This window comes from Kwoniella mangroviensis, assembly GCF_000507465.2.
Source record: "Kwoniella mangroviensis CBS 8507 chromosome 1 map unlocalized Ctg01, whole genome shotgun sequence".
NCBI classification, from domain to species: domain Eukaryota; kingdom Fungi; phylum Basidiomycota; class Tremellomycetes; order Tremellales; family Cryptococcaceae; genus Kwoniella; species Kwoniella mangrovensis.
In genome coordinates, this window is record NW_027062533.1 from 4,770,183 (window position 1) to 4,787,203 (window position 17,021).

The following is a 17,021-nucleotide window of genomic DNA, read 5'->3' on the forward strand; positions in this document are numbered from 1 at the left end:
ATTGACCTATCGAGAGAAGCAACACACGTTAATGCCGATGGATCACATACGAGTGATATCAAGGGCTTAGCATTAGATTTATTCAAGGACGAGAAGCTGGTAGATACGGTGAATGACATAGGAAGGAAATGTAGGGGGTGTGACGGTCATTTATGGAGGCAAATCCCATTCGGGTAGATCATCTGATGAGATCATATTCCAATCCTTCTTGAGATCACTCAGCCATTCGGAGGTATCATGGTGAAAACAAAAAGATTTGTTCATACATTGGTTGCCAAAAGGACGAGGATCTTCAGCTCTGTATGAATTGGAGAAAGAAATTTCAGCATTCAAGTCCCACTTTTTTTAATACAGTAACTCAGTCATCTGGTATGATATAGTATACATTTTCGATGAAGTGGAAACACCCGGTATATATTGATGAAGGAAGTTATGATCAATCAAAGGGTCAGCAGGTTCGAGGCTCACGCTCGTGCCAATTATTCGTCAGTCGATGCATACACCGTCTGTTTACAGGATGACTATAACAGCCATTGATTGCTTCTGCTGCGAAACTGATCTTCTGTGACTATTATGAAATACAGAAGTTCTTGGAGCTGAACGACATGTATAGATGGGTACAGTCATGGTCGGGAAGATGAGGTTCATGTGTTACAAGTACACTACAATAAGGCTTCACAATCACAATGCGATGAGGACGGGAAATAAGATAAGCTTAAAAGGCTGAAGACCAAGATGAGGTTCCTCCTCGGTCGTGCAGTGTAAGATTGAGAAAGGTGTTTCGCTGAAACGAAGACAAACCAGGAAGATCACTATCGTTTCTCGTGAATCGCCAAGGGGAAAAGTGGAAAAGCCGTGGGGTGGGCATAATGACGCTTGCCGCAGATGGGGGGTGGCGGACAGATCGGTAAAGGGCGCAGGTTTTTCTATATCACCATTCGAATTCGCTGAGGGGAGATACATCACAATCTTGTCGTTAACAATGTAATATTGCGCACTATTTAACGCATTTTACTTACCCGTTACATTTGGCAAACAGGTAATCTCTTCCGTTGACGTGAATCATCCCATCTTTGAATACCGTCTTCCACTTGTTCTTGACTCGTTGCACCTGAAGGGAACGATAATATGGTTTAGTCATTCCTCCCCGTGTTCTTATCCAAATGAGATAGATCAAATTACCTTATCATACACGCAGAACACTATATCCGTATCACCATCATCATCTCCACCTTCCGCATCATCCCTTAGCTCATCATCTGAATCATCTAAATCTGAATCTATTATGTCGTCTCCAGGCAGTAATCCCGCTGCGTTGGGTTCAGGTCTATTTGAGTCTATGGTTATAACAGGTTTGACGTCTTCGCTCTGTGAAATTGCGGGGCGCAAGCATTAGCCAGACTTCCCTTTCGAGAGTGTTATAAGCAGTAAAGATAGTCAACATACAGCACCTCCCCTTATTCTCATTATATCATCCGACGGTTCAGCTTTCACTCTTACATCATCACCACCATTCAGATTCCTTCCCGGTAATGCTAGACCTTGACCTGGTGGAGGGAAGATACCAGACGACGGGCCAGGCGGGGATGATACTGGATTGGTGGGGATGGTAGAGTTTGGTGATACGCCTTCGTTTCCTCCTCCTTCCCCTGGCTCGGGCGATGACGAAGATCCAGGTGCTCGTGCGAAGTCGGCTACTCGTGTTTCCAATAATCTCGCTTCCCATTTCTGGGTAAGAATAAAGATATCAGCTGGATGTCCTCAACCGACGGTATTTAGCTCACCGCTTGCAAATTCAGCAATACCTCTTCTTCCATACCATATTCCTCAAAATCCACTTTCACGTTGGCGATGACATCGTCAATGATCGAACGGTATGTTTGAGGCTATTGAAGGTGAATGATGAGTAATGAGGTGGATAGACATTGATCATTGGGAGTCAACCCCTTGACATAGCGCCAATATGACAGGACAGAAGACAAACTGACCACTATCTTATTCGACCTTTTGCATGATAGTACCGATATAATTACAGACATGGTATCAGCGGAAATTGGGTGCAAAAGAGGTTGGATGCTGTCTGACGGGAGGTAGATATGTATACATACATTATGACCAGACCTCTGGACGGTATAGCGATGTGAGTCGCCAATCAATTGAGTTTGATTGCCAGGTATGAGAAGTATGAAGATAGAAGGAAAAGTCGAAATGATGGGAACGAATGATGGTATGCTATATGCAAAGTGAGATGGGGGAAAGAGATGAGCGAGGGTGCGAGGTATATATACCCTTTGAGTCCGGTATGGGGCAACAGACCTGAACCCATCTTCGACCTCCACTTGCCACTGTGTTGCCACCGGGTCACCCATTATTTTTTCATTGTATTTTCATTCGTTTTATCCCAGATTTTCTGAAAGTGGTGTCGCATGTCAGACCTCCACTGTCCACAGGCAAGATTTCACTGTTTTGACTGGAACGATCCGCATAAACTCAACCTACAACAACACTTACTTGAACATACAAGACAAGGCTTAGCGGAGCAACATGAGGAAGCAGTTGGACCCACGTATACCGGCGCTCATCAACAATGGTGTCAAATCGAACCACAGGAGCTTCCTTGTGATGGTAGGAGATAGGGGAAGAGATCAGGTCAGTTTGAATCTAATGTCAAGGAGTCAAGCTGGAATACAGCTGACTAGCTCGATGCCATAGGTGGTCAACTTACATTTCCTCTTATCCCAAGCTCGAGTATCTTCCAGACCAAATGTGCTTTGGTGTTACAAGAAAGATCTAGGATTCACGACGTAAGCCAAAAGTTGATGCGGTTCCATCTATGATATCGAATGCTAATGCAACTTTTCATCTTTAGCCACCGAAAGAAGAGAGAAGCCAAGATAAAACGAGATGTCAAGAGAGGGATCAGGGAGGCGAACGAACAAGATCCGTTTGAACTCTTCGTCGCGGTCACCGATATAAGATATACATACTATAAAGACAGCGCAAAGATATTGGGTCAGACCTTTGGAATGTTGGTTCTACAGGATTACGAAGCTATCACACCAAATTTACTGGCTAGGACGATAGAAACTGTTGAAGGTGGCGGTATCGTTGTGCTACTGCTGAAGACCATGAACAGTTTGAAGCAATTATATGCAATGGCCATGGTGAGCGTTTTCGGTGTGGCAAGCCTGTATCGTCCAGTGAAGCTGATATCACATCAACTCCCTTCTCAGGACGTCCATGCGAGGTATAGAACGGATGCGCACCAATTTGTTCAACCCCGATTCAACGAGAGATTCATAATGTCCCTCGGGTCTTGTTCAGATTGTCTGGTTTTAGATGACGAATTGAACGTATTGCCTTTATCGAAAGGGAAGGATATAACAGTTGGAAAGGATAACGAGGACGATCGTGGGAGGAAGAGGAAAGCAGAGGAATTGAAAGAGATGAAAGAAAGTCTGGATGGGGTGGATATTGTCGGATCATTAGCCAAATTAGCAAAGACGGTAGACCAGGTATGTTTCGTTGACGTTTACGTAGCTGGAATCGAGCTAAAATGTTATGCTATAATAGGCAAAAGCTTTGTTGACCTTTGTCGAAGCCATCTCCGAGAAGACTTTATCGTCTACAGTAGCATTGACAGCAGCAAGAGGTCGAGGTAAATCCGCCGCCCTAGGTCTTGCCATAGGAGCTGCATTAGCCCATGACTACTCCAACATCTTCGTTACTTCCCCTGATCCCGAAAATCTGAAAACTCTCTTCGAATTCGTCTTCAAAGCATTAGATGCGTTGGGATATGAGGAGCATATAGACTATGATATAGTGCAGAGTACAAATCCAGAGTTCAAGAAAGCTATCGTCAGGGTGAATGTGTTCAGGGGACATAGACAGACTATTCAGGTGAGTGAAGTTCCAATTAGGTAATGATTAGTGACAATGTGCTAATCATACAAATCAGTATATTTCGCCTGAAGATGCTCATGTCCTGGGTCAAGCCGAACTGGTCATCATCGATGAAGCCGCTGCCATCCCTCTTCCTCTCGTCCGAAAACTCATCGGTCCCTACCTGGTCTTCATGGCATCGACTATTAACGGTTATGAGGGTACCGGTCGATCACTATCCATCAAGCTTATCCAACAATTACGAGAACAGACTCGACCATCCATGAGCAAGCAACCTGCACCTTCGACTGTTACTTCCAATGCTGGGCCTTCAAAAGCTGCCTCAGCAGGTCGATCAGGAGCAGGTCTAGTCCGATCACTGAAAGAGATTAAGTTAGATGAACCCATCAGGTATTCGCCAGGAGATCAGGTTGAGAAATGGTTGAACAACCTACTATGTCTCGATGCTACGATAGTGTCGAAGAATGTTCAAGGTTGTCCTCATCCGTCAAAATGCGAACTGTACTATGTCAATCGAGATACATTATTCTCCTACCACCCAGCATCAGAGGTGTTCCTACAGCGCATGATGGCTTTATACGTCGCAAGTCATTACAAGAACTCGCCGAATGACCTGCAGATGCTCTCGGACGCACCGGCACATCACTTGTTCGTGTTGTTGCCACCGATTAAAGAGGATGATAATTCTCTACCGGATCCCTTGGTGGTGCTCCAGGTGGCTCTGGAAGGAAATATCAGTAGGGATGTGATATTGAAGGAGTTGAGTCAGTCGGGAATGAGGAGTTCAGGTGATATGATTCCTTGGTTGATATCCATGCAGGTGAGTTGAAAGACACTAGAAAGAACAAATAGCTGACTGCTGTCCCTGCAGTTCCAAGACAACGATTTCGCTATGTTATCGGGAGCGAGAGTTGTAAGGATAGCTACTCATCCTGATTACGCAAGGGTAGGTTGGAACTCGGCAAGTAATGTATGTCGTGGGCTGTTTAGCTGATGGTAATCGATAGATGGGCTATGGTGCCAGAGCTATCGAAGCCTTGAACTCGTTCTATAGTGGCGAATTATATAACTTTGATGATGCGCCAGCTGATATGGAAGAATCATTCGAGGACGCTGCTAGAGTCGGACCTGTGAGTATTGAACTTGAATATATCCAGGCCGGTGCTGATGGTGCTGTTCAGAATGAAACTTTACAGAACGATACCGTCTCAATACGAGATGCGGCTCGAATGCCACCTCTACTCCAACGACTATCGGAACGTAAACCTGAACAGCTGGATTACCTAGGTGTATCATTCGGTCTCACCAAAGACTTGCTGAGGTTCTGGAAACGTGCTGGATTCATACCCCTTTACGCAAGTCAGAGGGAAAACGCATTGACTGGAGAATATACATTTGTGATGTTGCGAAGTCTGTTGAATAATGTGGAGCAGACTGAAGGATGGTTGACTGCATTTGCGCAAGGTGAGTTGCCCCATCCTCGGTACACCCAAGTGCGAGCCAACTGACGAGAATCAATCACACTATAGATTTCCGTCAACGGTTCATGAATCTTCTTTCATACTCATCATTCCAGAAGTTCGAGTCTTCAGTGGCATTATCTATCATCGAAGCTGCTTCACCACGACTGCCTGCTGCCCTCAATTCACCTAAAAAGACAATAACGGCCGAAGAGCTGAATGCCTTGATCACACCCTTCGATATGAAACGATTGGAATCATACTCAGATAGTATGCTGGATTATCATGTGGTTTTGGATTTAGTACCGATATTGGCGAATTTATTCTTCGGTAAGAGATTGGGCGATGATTGTACGCTTGCGGCTGCCCAGCAGGCTATCTTGTTGGCTTTGGGTCTACAGAGGAAATCAGTCGAGGCTTTAGAGGTGAGCACATCACATTTCGAACCCAGATGATTGAAAGAGCGATGATGGCTGATCTTTTGGTTGCCAGACTGAATTGGGTATAACTGCTACCCAATGTTTAGCCCTCTTCGGTAAGATTTTGAGGAAAATTACCAAACAATTACAAGATATCCAGAAAGCATCAATCGCATCTACTCTACCAGCTCAACCTAATCCTATCCAATCTTCCAACAGCAAATTCCAAGCATTAGATAAAACCATCGAAGAAGATTTAGAAGATTCGATACCTGTATCTGACGAAGCCCGAGCCGCTCAGAGGGAGATATTAGATTCGATCAATATGGATGAATATGCTCTACCATTGGAGGGAGATTGGACGAACGCCGAAGAGCAAGTCAAGAAATTGGTTAGTAATGGTGGGGAAGGCTTGAGTACGACCATGACTGTGAAATACAACAAGAAGGATGAACAGTCCAAGAAGGATGGGAATAATAAGAAGGATGGCAAAGGAAAGAGAAGGGTTAGCGAAGGTGAGAAAGGGTCGAAAGGGAAGAAAATGAAGGTGTAAGTACGGGGGAGTACAGCGGGTATATGATTGTCTGTAAAGTCTAGTTTTCTGCATATGCATTGATCACATTGATATTTCATGGATCGATTATTTTGAGGCTGATGGGCGTCTGCCTATGACGAGTGGCATTGAAACGGTTGGCGACCCAGACAAAGCCATTGAACGATAGGGACTCGCATGACTAACTCTCACGAAGAGGGCTATGTACACCTCTAACTGACATCCCTTGTGATCTTTGGGAAAATCAACCCAAAAGGAGCCTTTACGAATGCTACTGTAAGTTGACGCCACATGTCTCACTCGAAGTAGTCCACTCATGTCTTCCTCTAGTGACCCATCGTCAAAGGACCGAAAAGTGAGAATAGTAAAGGTCAAGCCACTTGGTAGCAAAGTTGGAAATAACTGGACATCTTCCCTTTGACTCCTAAGAATACGTGCTACCTCCTTTGTTGGTTCTTGATCAGAGGAACTTAAGCTATGAGACGGTGGAGCTGGTTGAGCTTTGTGATTTCACTGCATTGAGAAATACATGGATACCAAGTCCACAACTCGATCATTCACTTTTGTTGAGTGCAGACGATCAATACAACCCCAGCATCATGTCTTCCTCTTCGAATAATGCTGACTCCTCGAGTCTAGCCGGCATGGTCAGGAACAGTTATCTTCGGAACATTTCCATGTTTTTTCCCGACTCATCGACCGCCAAGGAATATGGGGCTCGATCCCCCTTCAAGTTTGCTTCGAGACCCATCGCTCAGCTCGAGGGCGACAGCTGGACTAAGGATTGGTATGGTGGTGTCTCTAATTGGACTGGAGTCAGAAACAGTATCTGTCTCATACCAGCTAGCAAGGAACGTCAAAATGACAACCGGTCTTCGAATCCCATTGACAAGGTCGAGCTCATTTCGGAGTGGAAGACCATAAAACCCTGTGCCCTCGGTATAGTTGATGAAGCGGATCAAAGAAAATTAGGTAAAGGTGACGCAAGTATCACGCTGAAAAGCAAGCTTGTCGTGGACGCTTCTCAGTTTGTTCAACATTCGGGATCGCTTCGGGAGAACCCCAGCTTGTATCAGCCAGTTGGAAGCGACGGTCCGATCAGAAATGACAAGTTCGATGACTTCGCTAATCTAAAAAGGTCGATTCCCGATTTTATCAGAATCATGAATCATCTCAATTTTCACCGGAAAGAGTGGCTGGGGGAAAAAATTGATCTCTCGGGAGTTGAAAATTTCACCATGACAACTGCTTCTTTCAATCTTTCAAAGGAGAGGGACTGTCCAGGTGATAACTTGACAGAGGTGACATTCTCCTGGTCGGAAAGCGACTCAGATCGACGGATCCCTGTTAGTGGGAAAGAAGTGTTAACGGCTGAATTCCAGATCACAAATTGCCAATGGTGGTGAAAGTTACATAATTAAATGACATTCACAGCTGAAGGAATTGGGGCTGTCCATGTTATTTTTCATGGGGTTTTAGATCTTCGATGCATATTTGTGCGATGAAAGATGTGAGGAAGACAAACCTCCGTTGACCCGAATGTCACGTACTGTTGTAGATCAAAAGAAAGAGCTTTCTCTAAAACGCCACATTCGTTGTTGATGGTTGGTACGAAGCCGCTGATGGATGACACTGCTCGTCATGGAAAAGCTCTTGAACGTCTCATATTTGTGATTTCCTTTGATTGATCCTCCTCGGAAAGGTTTGACCGACCCATCCAATAAGCATATACGAGCTGCCAACTCAATAAGTAATACTGCCCCAATCCCTGATTTCCCATCTTACTATTTCTTTCTGCGACGATCATGTTGACATTAACAGATGTTGTTTTCCTCGTCCAGCCTGTCCGGCTGATGAGGACACAAACCTGACTCGATGCTGAGCAACAATAAACTCTCTCGTATGTCTGTAATCCTTAGGTACATGCATGTTTACATGTTTCAAAGGTAAAAGGTACAACCAATCATAAGCTTATTCCATATCGACATCGCTATCTTCCTCCAGCGCTTCTTGCAATCTCTTCCTTTTCCCCTCCTCCTCCTCTGCCTGTTGGGCAGATTTTGGAGCTCTACTTCTCAAACTTCTAGTCACGCCTTCGGTAGATGGTGCAGCCACTACCTTATTTCTAGCTCTCTTCGCTGGTGTCGTCGATGTTCGGCCTTTACCTCGAGCAGGTCTTTTTGGCTTCGCAACCTCCATTTCCTCCCCTTCTTCCGTGGATTGCGCTTCGTCTTCCTCCGATTCTTGCACCTTCCGCTTTCTCGTTGATCTCACCGAAGCATGTCTGGGAGGTCGACTCTTGGTCGTGGCACCATTACCATTTTGGCCATTCAACCGTAGTGTGATTCGAGTGGTTCGTCCAGATGATGGTGGAGGTATTTGAACAGCTTCTAGTTTGGAATCAGAATCGATCTCAATTGGCTTGACGTCTTCTGCCTCTTCTATCCGATCTTCCGATGTTTGCGGTATAATTTCAGGTGGTACAACGTCTTCTGTTGCGGTTATCGTCAGGGGTAAATTTTCCATCTCATTCTCACTTTCACTCTTTGGACTCGGTGACCTATCTTTGACTCTCTCAGTCCACTGAGCGGTACCCTGTTGATGAGCCGCAGCTAAGACCGAAGCAGCAGACTTCTTCGTCTTTTGTTGGACATCAGATGGATCCATGGAAGGATCGGCCAGTGGGTTGAGAGCCGAGGACTCATCCAGCTAAACGCACCTCTATTAGCTTCAGTCAATCGCGTGATTAGGATATCTGAGCCCACCTGTTCACCGGTACCATATTCCGCCTGTAATCTCAATCTGACTCTCAATCCATTGATCAGCTTCGCCCAGCGCCTGAGTGCCTTCTCCTCCTTCTTCATCCGTTCCTTCTCCTCGGCAGCAGCCGCAGATTCGGCATATGCCTGTCGACATTATCAGTATACAATGCATGTGACCTCTAGATGAAGACTACTCACGTCCATGACCAATTCTTCGTTCTCCTTAGCCACCACAATACCGTTGATGACCGGAATAGCACGCTGTTTCTTGAACTCGAAGCCGGTCTGCAAAAGAAACATATATAAAGAAGCCTCTTATGTATGTGAATGGACCGGACTTACACATGCTTCAGCATAGCTGATGTCCAGCGTCTTGGCGACCTTCGCAATTCCCTTGTCTAATATAGGTGTCAGGGATGATCTTTTCTATCACTGCTCATACATGAGCGACTTACATGGCAGATGGACAGCTCCCGCAGGCAACATTGTCGGAGCATAAAGATCGATATTGCCGAAGGAATTTTGCGGTATAACACCCTACAATCAGACACAGAATCAGCTGTGGTACACCGTGGTGTTGTGTACACTTACATCCTTGATGGGTGGTGGTATGTACAATTCCGTCTGTTTCTCTGCATACAAACCCTGCTGAATAGCTTCTCCCGTCTCTTGAATGGCCAATTCCTGAGCTCGTCTCTTCTGCAAAGTAACGGCACGCTGCTTCACCATCTTCAAAGGGTTTTGTCCATCTTTTACCCTTCGACCGACCCTCATCCAAGTCTCCGCGGTCTTACAAGTCAAAACATTCTCTCGTCGATATACCGCCTCTCCTCTGAACTTTCCGGCGAGTTTCGCTCTAGGTTCAATGATTTCCTCTCGCTTCAAATGACGTTCCAGGACATATCTGAATGGGTAACATTAGCCCAAACCCTGTATTTTAGTGGTGAGTGGACCACTTACATGGGATGATCTTTGAAGCCACTCATATGCTGAGGCATGGCTTCCGATATCTGACTAGTTTCAAATTCGGCATCTTCTACCTTATCTCGATTCTGCTCGCTTCAGATCAGCTAATGACTGACGATTTTGCAAGTCTGAAGACGCCTCACCAGAAGATAAGGTCTAGTCAGATATCCCATCACTGATTCCCACCAATCCTGTTCATCTTTTCTGACAGGTACTCGAAGTTTGCTGATTTTAGACCCGAAGTTCTTGGTGTATCTCAAGGTGACATCCCGGGCAAACCCATCTATTCAACCCCTGTGAGTTTGGTGACAAGTCTGATCGGGTGCATCATCACCTACCTTCTTCGTATGCTACTACATATACCATTCTTATCGGCCCGCTATCTGATGTCGGTTCATAATGCGTCTTCTTCCTTATAATTCCTCTGACGGGATCAACGGGGATCCATCTCTGATCTGAACGACTGAATATCTCCGCCCAAAACACAGGTGGTTGTTCCGACAGATCTACAAAAGATACGTCAGCAAATATCCGGCTAGTATGGGAATTTCGTATCTTACCTTGCTTCTGCTTGGCTTTTGGCTTTGACGGTCGACCTACAGTCTGGGGAGCAGCCTTGGGCTGCCTCAGCCTGTACAGATCTGAAGGATCTTGCAATCTTCTTGTTCCGGCCGCTCTAACGTTATTTTTCCTTTCTTTAGGTTCCTCTTCACCTGGTATAGGTACTTCCTCGAATTCATCCTCGTCCTCTTCGTCCTCATCTGTCGTAGGTCCCATGCCCTGTCTACTAGCCACTGTACGTCCACCTCTTCCAGCGCCGACGGGTTTCTTCTTCGAGACCACCTTCTCCGCACGCCACGGCACAGGTTGCAGGGAGACCACTAATCTCGCACCAAGCCCACAAGCCCTTGCTAGAGCTACGAATAGCTGAGCAGAAATATCCCTAGATCCTTCTTGCTGTAAAGCCTTTTTCATCATACTATTCACCGATCTCAACTTCTCGGCTCCTGCTCCGACCGACATCTTCTCTAGAGCTTCTTCCCTCTCTTTGACCTTTTCTTTTGTGGCCGAAAGATAATGGCCTGGTGTGAGATCTGCTCTAGTGAGCTTCGGTAGTTGATCGATTATTTCCTGTATCTCATCCCACGGACGAGTCCGCAGACCCAACGTCGGATCCGATACATCGAAGAACGAGTAAGACCACCACGTGACGAGATCTTGAAGCGCATCGAAGAACAGACGCGATCGCTGAGCTCTATCAGGGAAACGAGATGGAGGGATGTTGAATGCGGACTGTAAAGGATGTGGAAGAAGAGACAGGAGCCGTGCCTACCATATCAGCAAGTCAGCGGAAGCTTTCTGTCTAGTGTACCTCGTAATAGTTACCTTGAGCAGAGTATTGCTACACCACTTGTTCCGTATCCTTGTACTTGCCAAAAGAGCTATCACATGCATTTTATGTATCTCCAGCCGGATTGCTCGATCTTTCGAAGTCATCGGTTTTCTAGAAATCCCATATCACATCAGCCACTGCCAATCTTTCTAGAGTAGCAAGCTGAACTCACTTTCGCAGGGCCAAAGCTATCCTCTTTGCTTTTTCTTCAGCCGTCTCTCCGCCTATCTCGAGGTGGATCACACCGTCATCTTCACCCTCACCACTCTCTGCGTCACTATCTTCACCATATCCCTCTAGATCGTAATCTATACTCGGTGCAGTCGTATTCGTACCGGGTGTAGTGCCAGCCGTTATGTTACCGTTGGTGGTAGGTGTACCGGGATAAGGTGATGATGGTCCAGCAGCAGAGGGTATAGGCACTTCTTCAAAATCGTCATCTTCGTTTTCCTCATCGCTGCTGATGGTATGTACAGATAGAGGAGCGGAAGTTTCTTTGGCTATGCACGAGACAAGTGTCAGTCACACGATATTGGAGTCCGAATTGGTGTCCAATTACCTTTGCCTTTGCCCTTATCCATCAACGATTTGACTTCTGCGCTCGGGGGTGGTACATGTCGCCTGACTCCGTTCGCGGGAGACTTGTGGATGACGGGAGCTTTATTGGGTTTCGGGGTGAGCTTTGGATGGGTGGACGGTTGAGCCTTGGGGATGACCTTCTTACTCTTGGGCCTTGATGCGCTCATGTCTATGGTATTTTATCAGATGAAATGTGAAGTAAGGTGAGGTGAACGGATGAGATATTAATCATGTCAACAAATAACTACTTGAATGCGGTCTGTACCATTTCGTCATAATCGTAATCTTGAAAACAGCGATCGGTTGATTCGAATCCAGTCAACCGCTACTCATACTTGAATGAACAACGGAGATCCTGCCACCACTCCGTCTTCCGGGTCACCGTGAGAGAGTGAGGGTGGATCGGTTATGATAGATACTGATCTAATCCATCCTCGCTGTCGAAAGTTGGATGTCGATCAAGTCCTGTTTCCATGGAACTATGGAACTACATATGTGATCCGACTAGTCATCAACATTTACTCGACGCTGCATTGGTGTACCAGGGCATATGATTCAGCTTCGTCTTGTCGGTGGTCCACTCTCTCGAGCCAGCCCATCTCATCGACTGTCCCGTACTTATATAAACCGACTTCCACCTCGATCCATAATTTGTGACTTATCTTCAAATCAGTCGTTCAGAATGGCTTCCACGCACTCCTCCACCTCTGCCAAAGACTACGGATCGTTCAAGCTTCTTCAATCTTTTCCCATCGAGTACGCACCAGTGACAGTATCCAAATGGAGGAGCGAGAAGACAGGTCTGACCGTCGTGCTAGGTAGTCATCAGGCACCAGTCACCAATGGTTATTTCGCTATCGCCTCTGAGATCTTCGATGATACCGGTCGGCCACATACTTTGGAGCATTTGATATTCTTGGGATCGAAAAAGTATCCATATAAAGGTGTTTTAGACTCATTGGCCAATAGAGCAGGAAGCAACGGTACCAACGCCTGGACTGCGAATGATCATACGGCTTATACGATAGCTACAGCGGGGAGCGAAGGATTCCTCAAGATGTTACCTGTCTATGTCGATCATATTCTACATCCAACAATAGATGATGCAGGATTTGTGACGGAAGTGTACCATATCAATGGTGCCGGAGAGGATTCAGGTGTGGTGTATAGTGAAATGCAAGGAAGGGAGAATACCTCATATGATCTTATGGCTTTAGAGTGAGTCATCATTGATCTATATCATATTATAGAATGCATGCTCAGGGCTTAACACCTCAACAGGATCCAGAGAACCCTCTACCCTCCTACATCAGCTTATCGAAGCGAGACAGGAGGTCTTTTGCACAAGTTGCGAGTGTTGACCGCTCAACAGAGTAAGTCTCATCATCAAAAGTCCCAATTGCGCTGACGATATATCTCAGTCAGAGATTATCATGCAAGGTATTATCAGCCTTATAACGTGAGCTGAAAAACTGCACTCATCTTCAAAGTCCATTAGCTGACTTTGACTCATAGCTATGCCTTGTCATTGACGGTGCTGTCTCCCCGGAAGAGTTATTCAGAGTATTGAATGAACAAGTAGACCCTCTGATCTTGGAACAACGAAACAATCAACCCAAAATCACTCCTCCAGAAGATTGGCAAAGACCTTTCGTGGAAACTACAACATCTCATAGACTCAGTATACCGGAATCAGTGACGAAAGTAGTTGAATTCATGGAAGAAGATGAATCAGTTGGGGAAGTAATATTAACCTATTTGGGTCCACCACCAATAGACTATTTTACAAATACCGCATTGAAGCTCTTGGGGAATTACCTCACCTCAACAGCTACTTCACCATTATCAAAGGAATTTATCGAAATCTCAAAACCTCTATGTACTTCAATAAGTTTCGATTCTGCTGATAGGGTCAACCATAACGAACTTCAAGTTGGTATCACCGATGTTCCTGCCAAACATCTGAATTCTATCGGTGATGATATCAAAACGAAATTGATGAAGATTGTAAAAGAAGAAGGTATAGATATGGAGAGAATGAAAAGGATTTTGAGGAAAGATAAGAGGAAACTGTTGGATTACATGGAAAGTAGAGCTACAGATGTCCTGGCTGACGTTGTCATTGGAGGTCAGTCTGATTTGGAAGATTATCTAGATCGATCTCGCTGATAAGTATCTCTGTGTAGACTTCTTGTACGGCGAAAAGAATGGTAAAGACCTTCCGGTAGCGTTTGAAGACCTGAAAGAATACAAGGTACTTGAGTCGTGGAAAGCTGAAGATTGGATATCCCTCCTCGACCAGTAGGTAACGGATAACCTTTTGGTGATCTGTCCTCCGCTGTTCTCAGCTGATGACCCGTGTACAGATACTATGTTGCAGCCCCTTCTATCACAGTGATTGGCAAACCCTCGGCGGCGTTATCAGAGAAAATTGAGAAAGATGAAAAGGAGCGAGTTGAGAAGAGGAAAGCTGAATTGGGCGAGGAGAAGCTCAAAGAGCTTGAAAAGAGAGTGGAAGATGCCAAAAAGCAAAGTGATGTTCCACCTCCAACAGAGATGATTTCAGGTTTCCCTATAACCGATGTGAGTGAAATCGATCTCCAATTGGTAATTTCGGATGTTATTTTCAGATGCTAATTGTTGGTGTTACAGCCTGCTGGTATTACTTGGGTGCCTGTCGAAACCGCTATCAATAACGCGAAGGGACAAGACTTGAAGGTCGATCAAGGAGAAGTCCAAAAGTATATAGATGCAGATGGTGCGGAGTTACCTTACCAAGCTCATTTCTCACACGTCAAGGTTAGCTTCATTTTTTATCGCATCGAGAACGAATAGCTAACACGTCATCATCAGTCCAATTTCGTCATCGTCTCCGCTCTTTTCGATACCTTTGGACTACCCACGCATCTTGCCCCGTGAGCTAATTGGGACCCATCGCGATGACCAGTTTTCAGCTTACAAACTGTCTGTTCCAGATACCTTAACCTCTTGATCAGCTCCATCTTCAGCCTCGGTGTCAACCGGGCAGATGGTACTCAGCTTTCACATGAGCAGGTTGTAGATCAGCTGAACGAGTAAGTCTACCTAGCATATCGAATTTAGTGTTTCAACTAATTGTCTTGTTTTAAAACAGCTTGACGATATGGCAGCAAGCTTGCTTCGAATTCAGAGGAGGGTTTGCCGAAGTGCTTTGTGTTCATTTCAAGGTTGAGACTAAGCGATACGAAGAGGCAGTAGCATGGATCAGGGATCTCATGACTGGTGTAATCTTTGACAAGGAGCGGTATGTACATTCCATTTTATGTATGCTAGAAGCTCGTGCTGATTTAACCTTCATCAGACTGTCCGTCATAGTCGCGAGGCTTCTCCAAGAGCTTCCTCAAGAGAAGAGAGATGGATCTGAAGTAGCGGTTGCATGGGCTAATAGATTAGCATATGACGAAACCATTTCATCTGCTCAGAAATGTGAACTTTTAAGCAGGCTTGAGTTTATACCTAAAGCGGCGGAATTGTTGGAAAAGGAGCCAGAGACCGTCATCAAGGCTTTAGAGGAGTTGAGATCCAAACGTCAGTATTCACTGTTCCATCTCTACTAGAATGAAACCTGATCTCAAGTAAATAGTGATCGATCCTAGCAAGATCCGAGTATCAGTTCGGGGTGATGTGTTAGGTCTGGATAAACCGAGATCAGTATTCGAAAGGTCGTTCCTTCCTTTCAAGGTGAGCAGTTTCTTTCGAAGGAAATCGTCCTGAGCTTACGCTTTACTGTGCAGGAGGCCAAACCCCTCGCTCCCATCTCCACGTCAGGTCAAACCCTCTCTGAACTCGGTAAGAACCCATCAAAGAAGGTCAATCCAATTACCACGTACAATGCAGACCGTTCGAAACTGATAGTCTTCATTACTTAGTGCATCATCGTACCCATGCCAGCGATCGAAGGGTCCTACTCTCAGCATTACGCCAAAGGTCCATCGGGATTCGATAATTCCGATTTACCAGCTTTGAGATTGGCCGCTTCGGTCTTGAACGCGATGGAAAGTTATTTGTGGAAATCCATTAGAGGAAGTGGTTTGGCTTATGGTGCCCATGTTGCTGTTTATCCCGAACCCGGATTGGTCGGGTTCACAGTATACAGGGTGGGTTGCTAGGAAACGCTTCCAAGCGGAGAAAAGCTAATGACAATGTATCAATTACAGAGTCCAAATGCTATGTTGGCTTATGAAGCTGCTGGGAAGATCATGCAAGGTTTAGTCGATGGTAGTGTAAGTGATAGCTCGTCTTTTAGACCCATATCTGCGAGGCTTGAGAAGCTGATGGTGAGATTTGGTTCTCTCCGAAATTTGCAGATCAAATTAGATCAAGATATAGTAGACGGTTGTCGATCAAGTATGACGTACGATTTCGCTCGACGATCCGAAACAGTCCTCGACGCAGCTTCCACGGCGTACCTGAATGAAGTTCTAAAAGGTATAGGAAAGAACCACGATCAAGAATTCTTGAAGAAATTACCTTCGATCACATTGGATGATATCAAGAATGCGATTGAGAAGTACTTCCTACCCCTGTTCAAGCCTGAGACAGCTATGGGAGCTGTAAGTGTTTCTTCGTCAAAGGCGAAAGAGGTAGAAGAAGGGTTTAGCAAATTGGGATTCGAGGTGGAGAAAAGAGAGTTGCCTGTACTGAAGGGTGACGAAGATGAGGATGGGGATATCGAGATGGGCGAAGAAAATGGAAGTGGAAGTGAGAGTGAGAGTGAAGGAACAGAAGAAAAACAGTGATGTATCTGGAAGGTATTATGCTGCGAGCTGGATATCAAAGACCATTGCTGTATCGCTTGTATCAACAATCATCATGCACTTCGAACTACACAAGAGCTTTCGCTGCCCATAAACGATTTGTACAGGTGACTTTCATACACGGAACAGATATGTGAAGGATCTATATACAGAGAATCACACCATCATTGTCGGACATATACAACCAGGA

At 45.5% G+C, this 17,021-nt stretch overlaps 5 protein-coding genes across 5 annotated transcripts; 3 read left to right on the forward strand and 2 right to left on the reverse strand.

The window, feature by feature from the left end:
* Positions 1-931: 931 nt before the first annotated feature.
* I203_101778 (uncharacterized protein) lies at positions 932-2,039 on the reverse strand (the record flags this gene model as incomplete). Its single annotated transcript, XM_019150594.2, has 6 exons — positions 932-947; positions 1,020-1,111; positions 1,183-1,368; positions 1,447-1,728; positions 1,785-1,886; positions 1,989-2,039. 6 exons carry the CDS (start codon positions 2,037-2,039, stop codon positions 932-934), a joined length of 729 nt encoding a protein of 242 aa, XP_019000187.2.
* A 505-nt stretch (positions 2,040-2,544) lies between these two features.
* Positions 2,545-6,335, forward strand: I203_101779 (uncharacterized protein; the record flags this gene model as incomplete). The annotated part of the gene is made up of 11 exons (XM_019150595.1): positions 2,545-2,649; positions 2,713-2,804; positions 2,870-3,164; positions 3,234-3,515; positions 3,574-3,900; positions 3,959-4,723; positions 4,775-4,849; positions 4,911-5,033; positions 5,085-5,367; positions 5,433-5,788; positions 5,856-6,335. The coding sequence occupies 11 exons, from the start codon at positions 2,545-2,547 to the stop codon at positions 6,333-6,335; spliced, it is 3,183 nt and encodes a 1,060-aa protein (XP_019000188.1).
* Positions 6,336-6,934: 599 nt separating this feature from the next.
* Positions 6,935-7,741, forward strand: I203_101780 (uncharacterized protein; the record flags this gene model as incomplete). The annotated part of the gene is made up of 1 exon (XM_019150596.1): positions 6,935-7,741. The coding sequence occupies one exon, from the start codon at positions 6,935-6,937 to the stop codon at positions 7,739-7,741; it is 807 nt and encodes a 268-aa protein (XP_019000189.1).
* A 565-nt stretch (positions 7,742-8,306) lies between these two features.
* I203_101781 (uncharacterized protein) lies at positions 8,307-12,202 on the reverse strand (the record flags this gene model as incomplete). The annotated part of the gene is made up of 13 exons (XM_019150597.1): positions 8,307-9,044; positions 9,101-9,241; positions 9,296-9,382; positions 9,440-9,495; positions 9,553-9,634; positions 9,689-10,001; positions 10,058-10,149; positions 10,207-10,346; positions 10,402-10,569; positions 10,624-11,392; positions 11,450-11,567; positions 11,629-11,956; positions 12,016-12,202. The coding sequence occupies 13 exons, from the start codon at positions 12,200-12,202 to the stop codon at positions 8,307-8,309; spliced, it is 3,219 nt and encodes a 1,072-aa protein (XP_019000190.1).
* Positions 12,203-12,717: 515 nt separating this feature from the next.
* On the forward strand, positions 12,718-16,813 carry I203_101782 (uncharacterized protein; the record flags this gene model as incomplete). Its single annotated transcript, XM_019150598.1, has 16 exons — positions 12,718-13,253; positions 13,317-13,408; positions 13,457-13,494; positions 13,551-14,163; positions 14,222-14,336; positions 14,402-14,618; positions 14,688-14,834; positions 14,889-14,950; positions 15,011-15,109; positions 15,169-15,318; positions 15,376-15,602; positions 15,658-15,755; positions 15,809-15,883; positions 15,944-16,171; positions 16,232-16,297; positions 16,382-16,813. The coding sequence occupies 16 exons, from the start codon at positions 12,718-12,720 to the stop codon at positions 16,811-16,813; spliced, it is 3,195 nt and encodes a 1,064-aa protein (XP_019000191.1).
* Between the last annotated feature and the right edge of the window lie 208 nt (positions 16,814-17,021).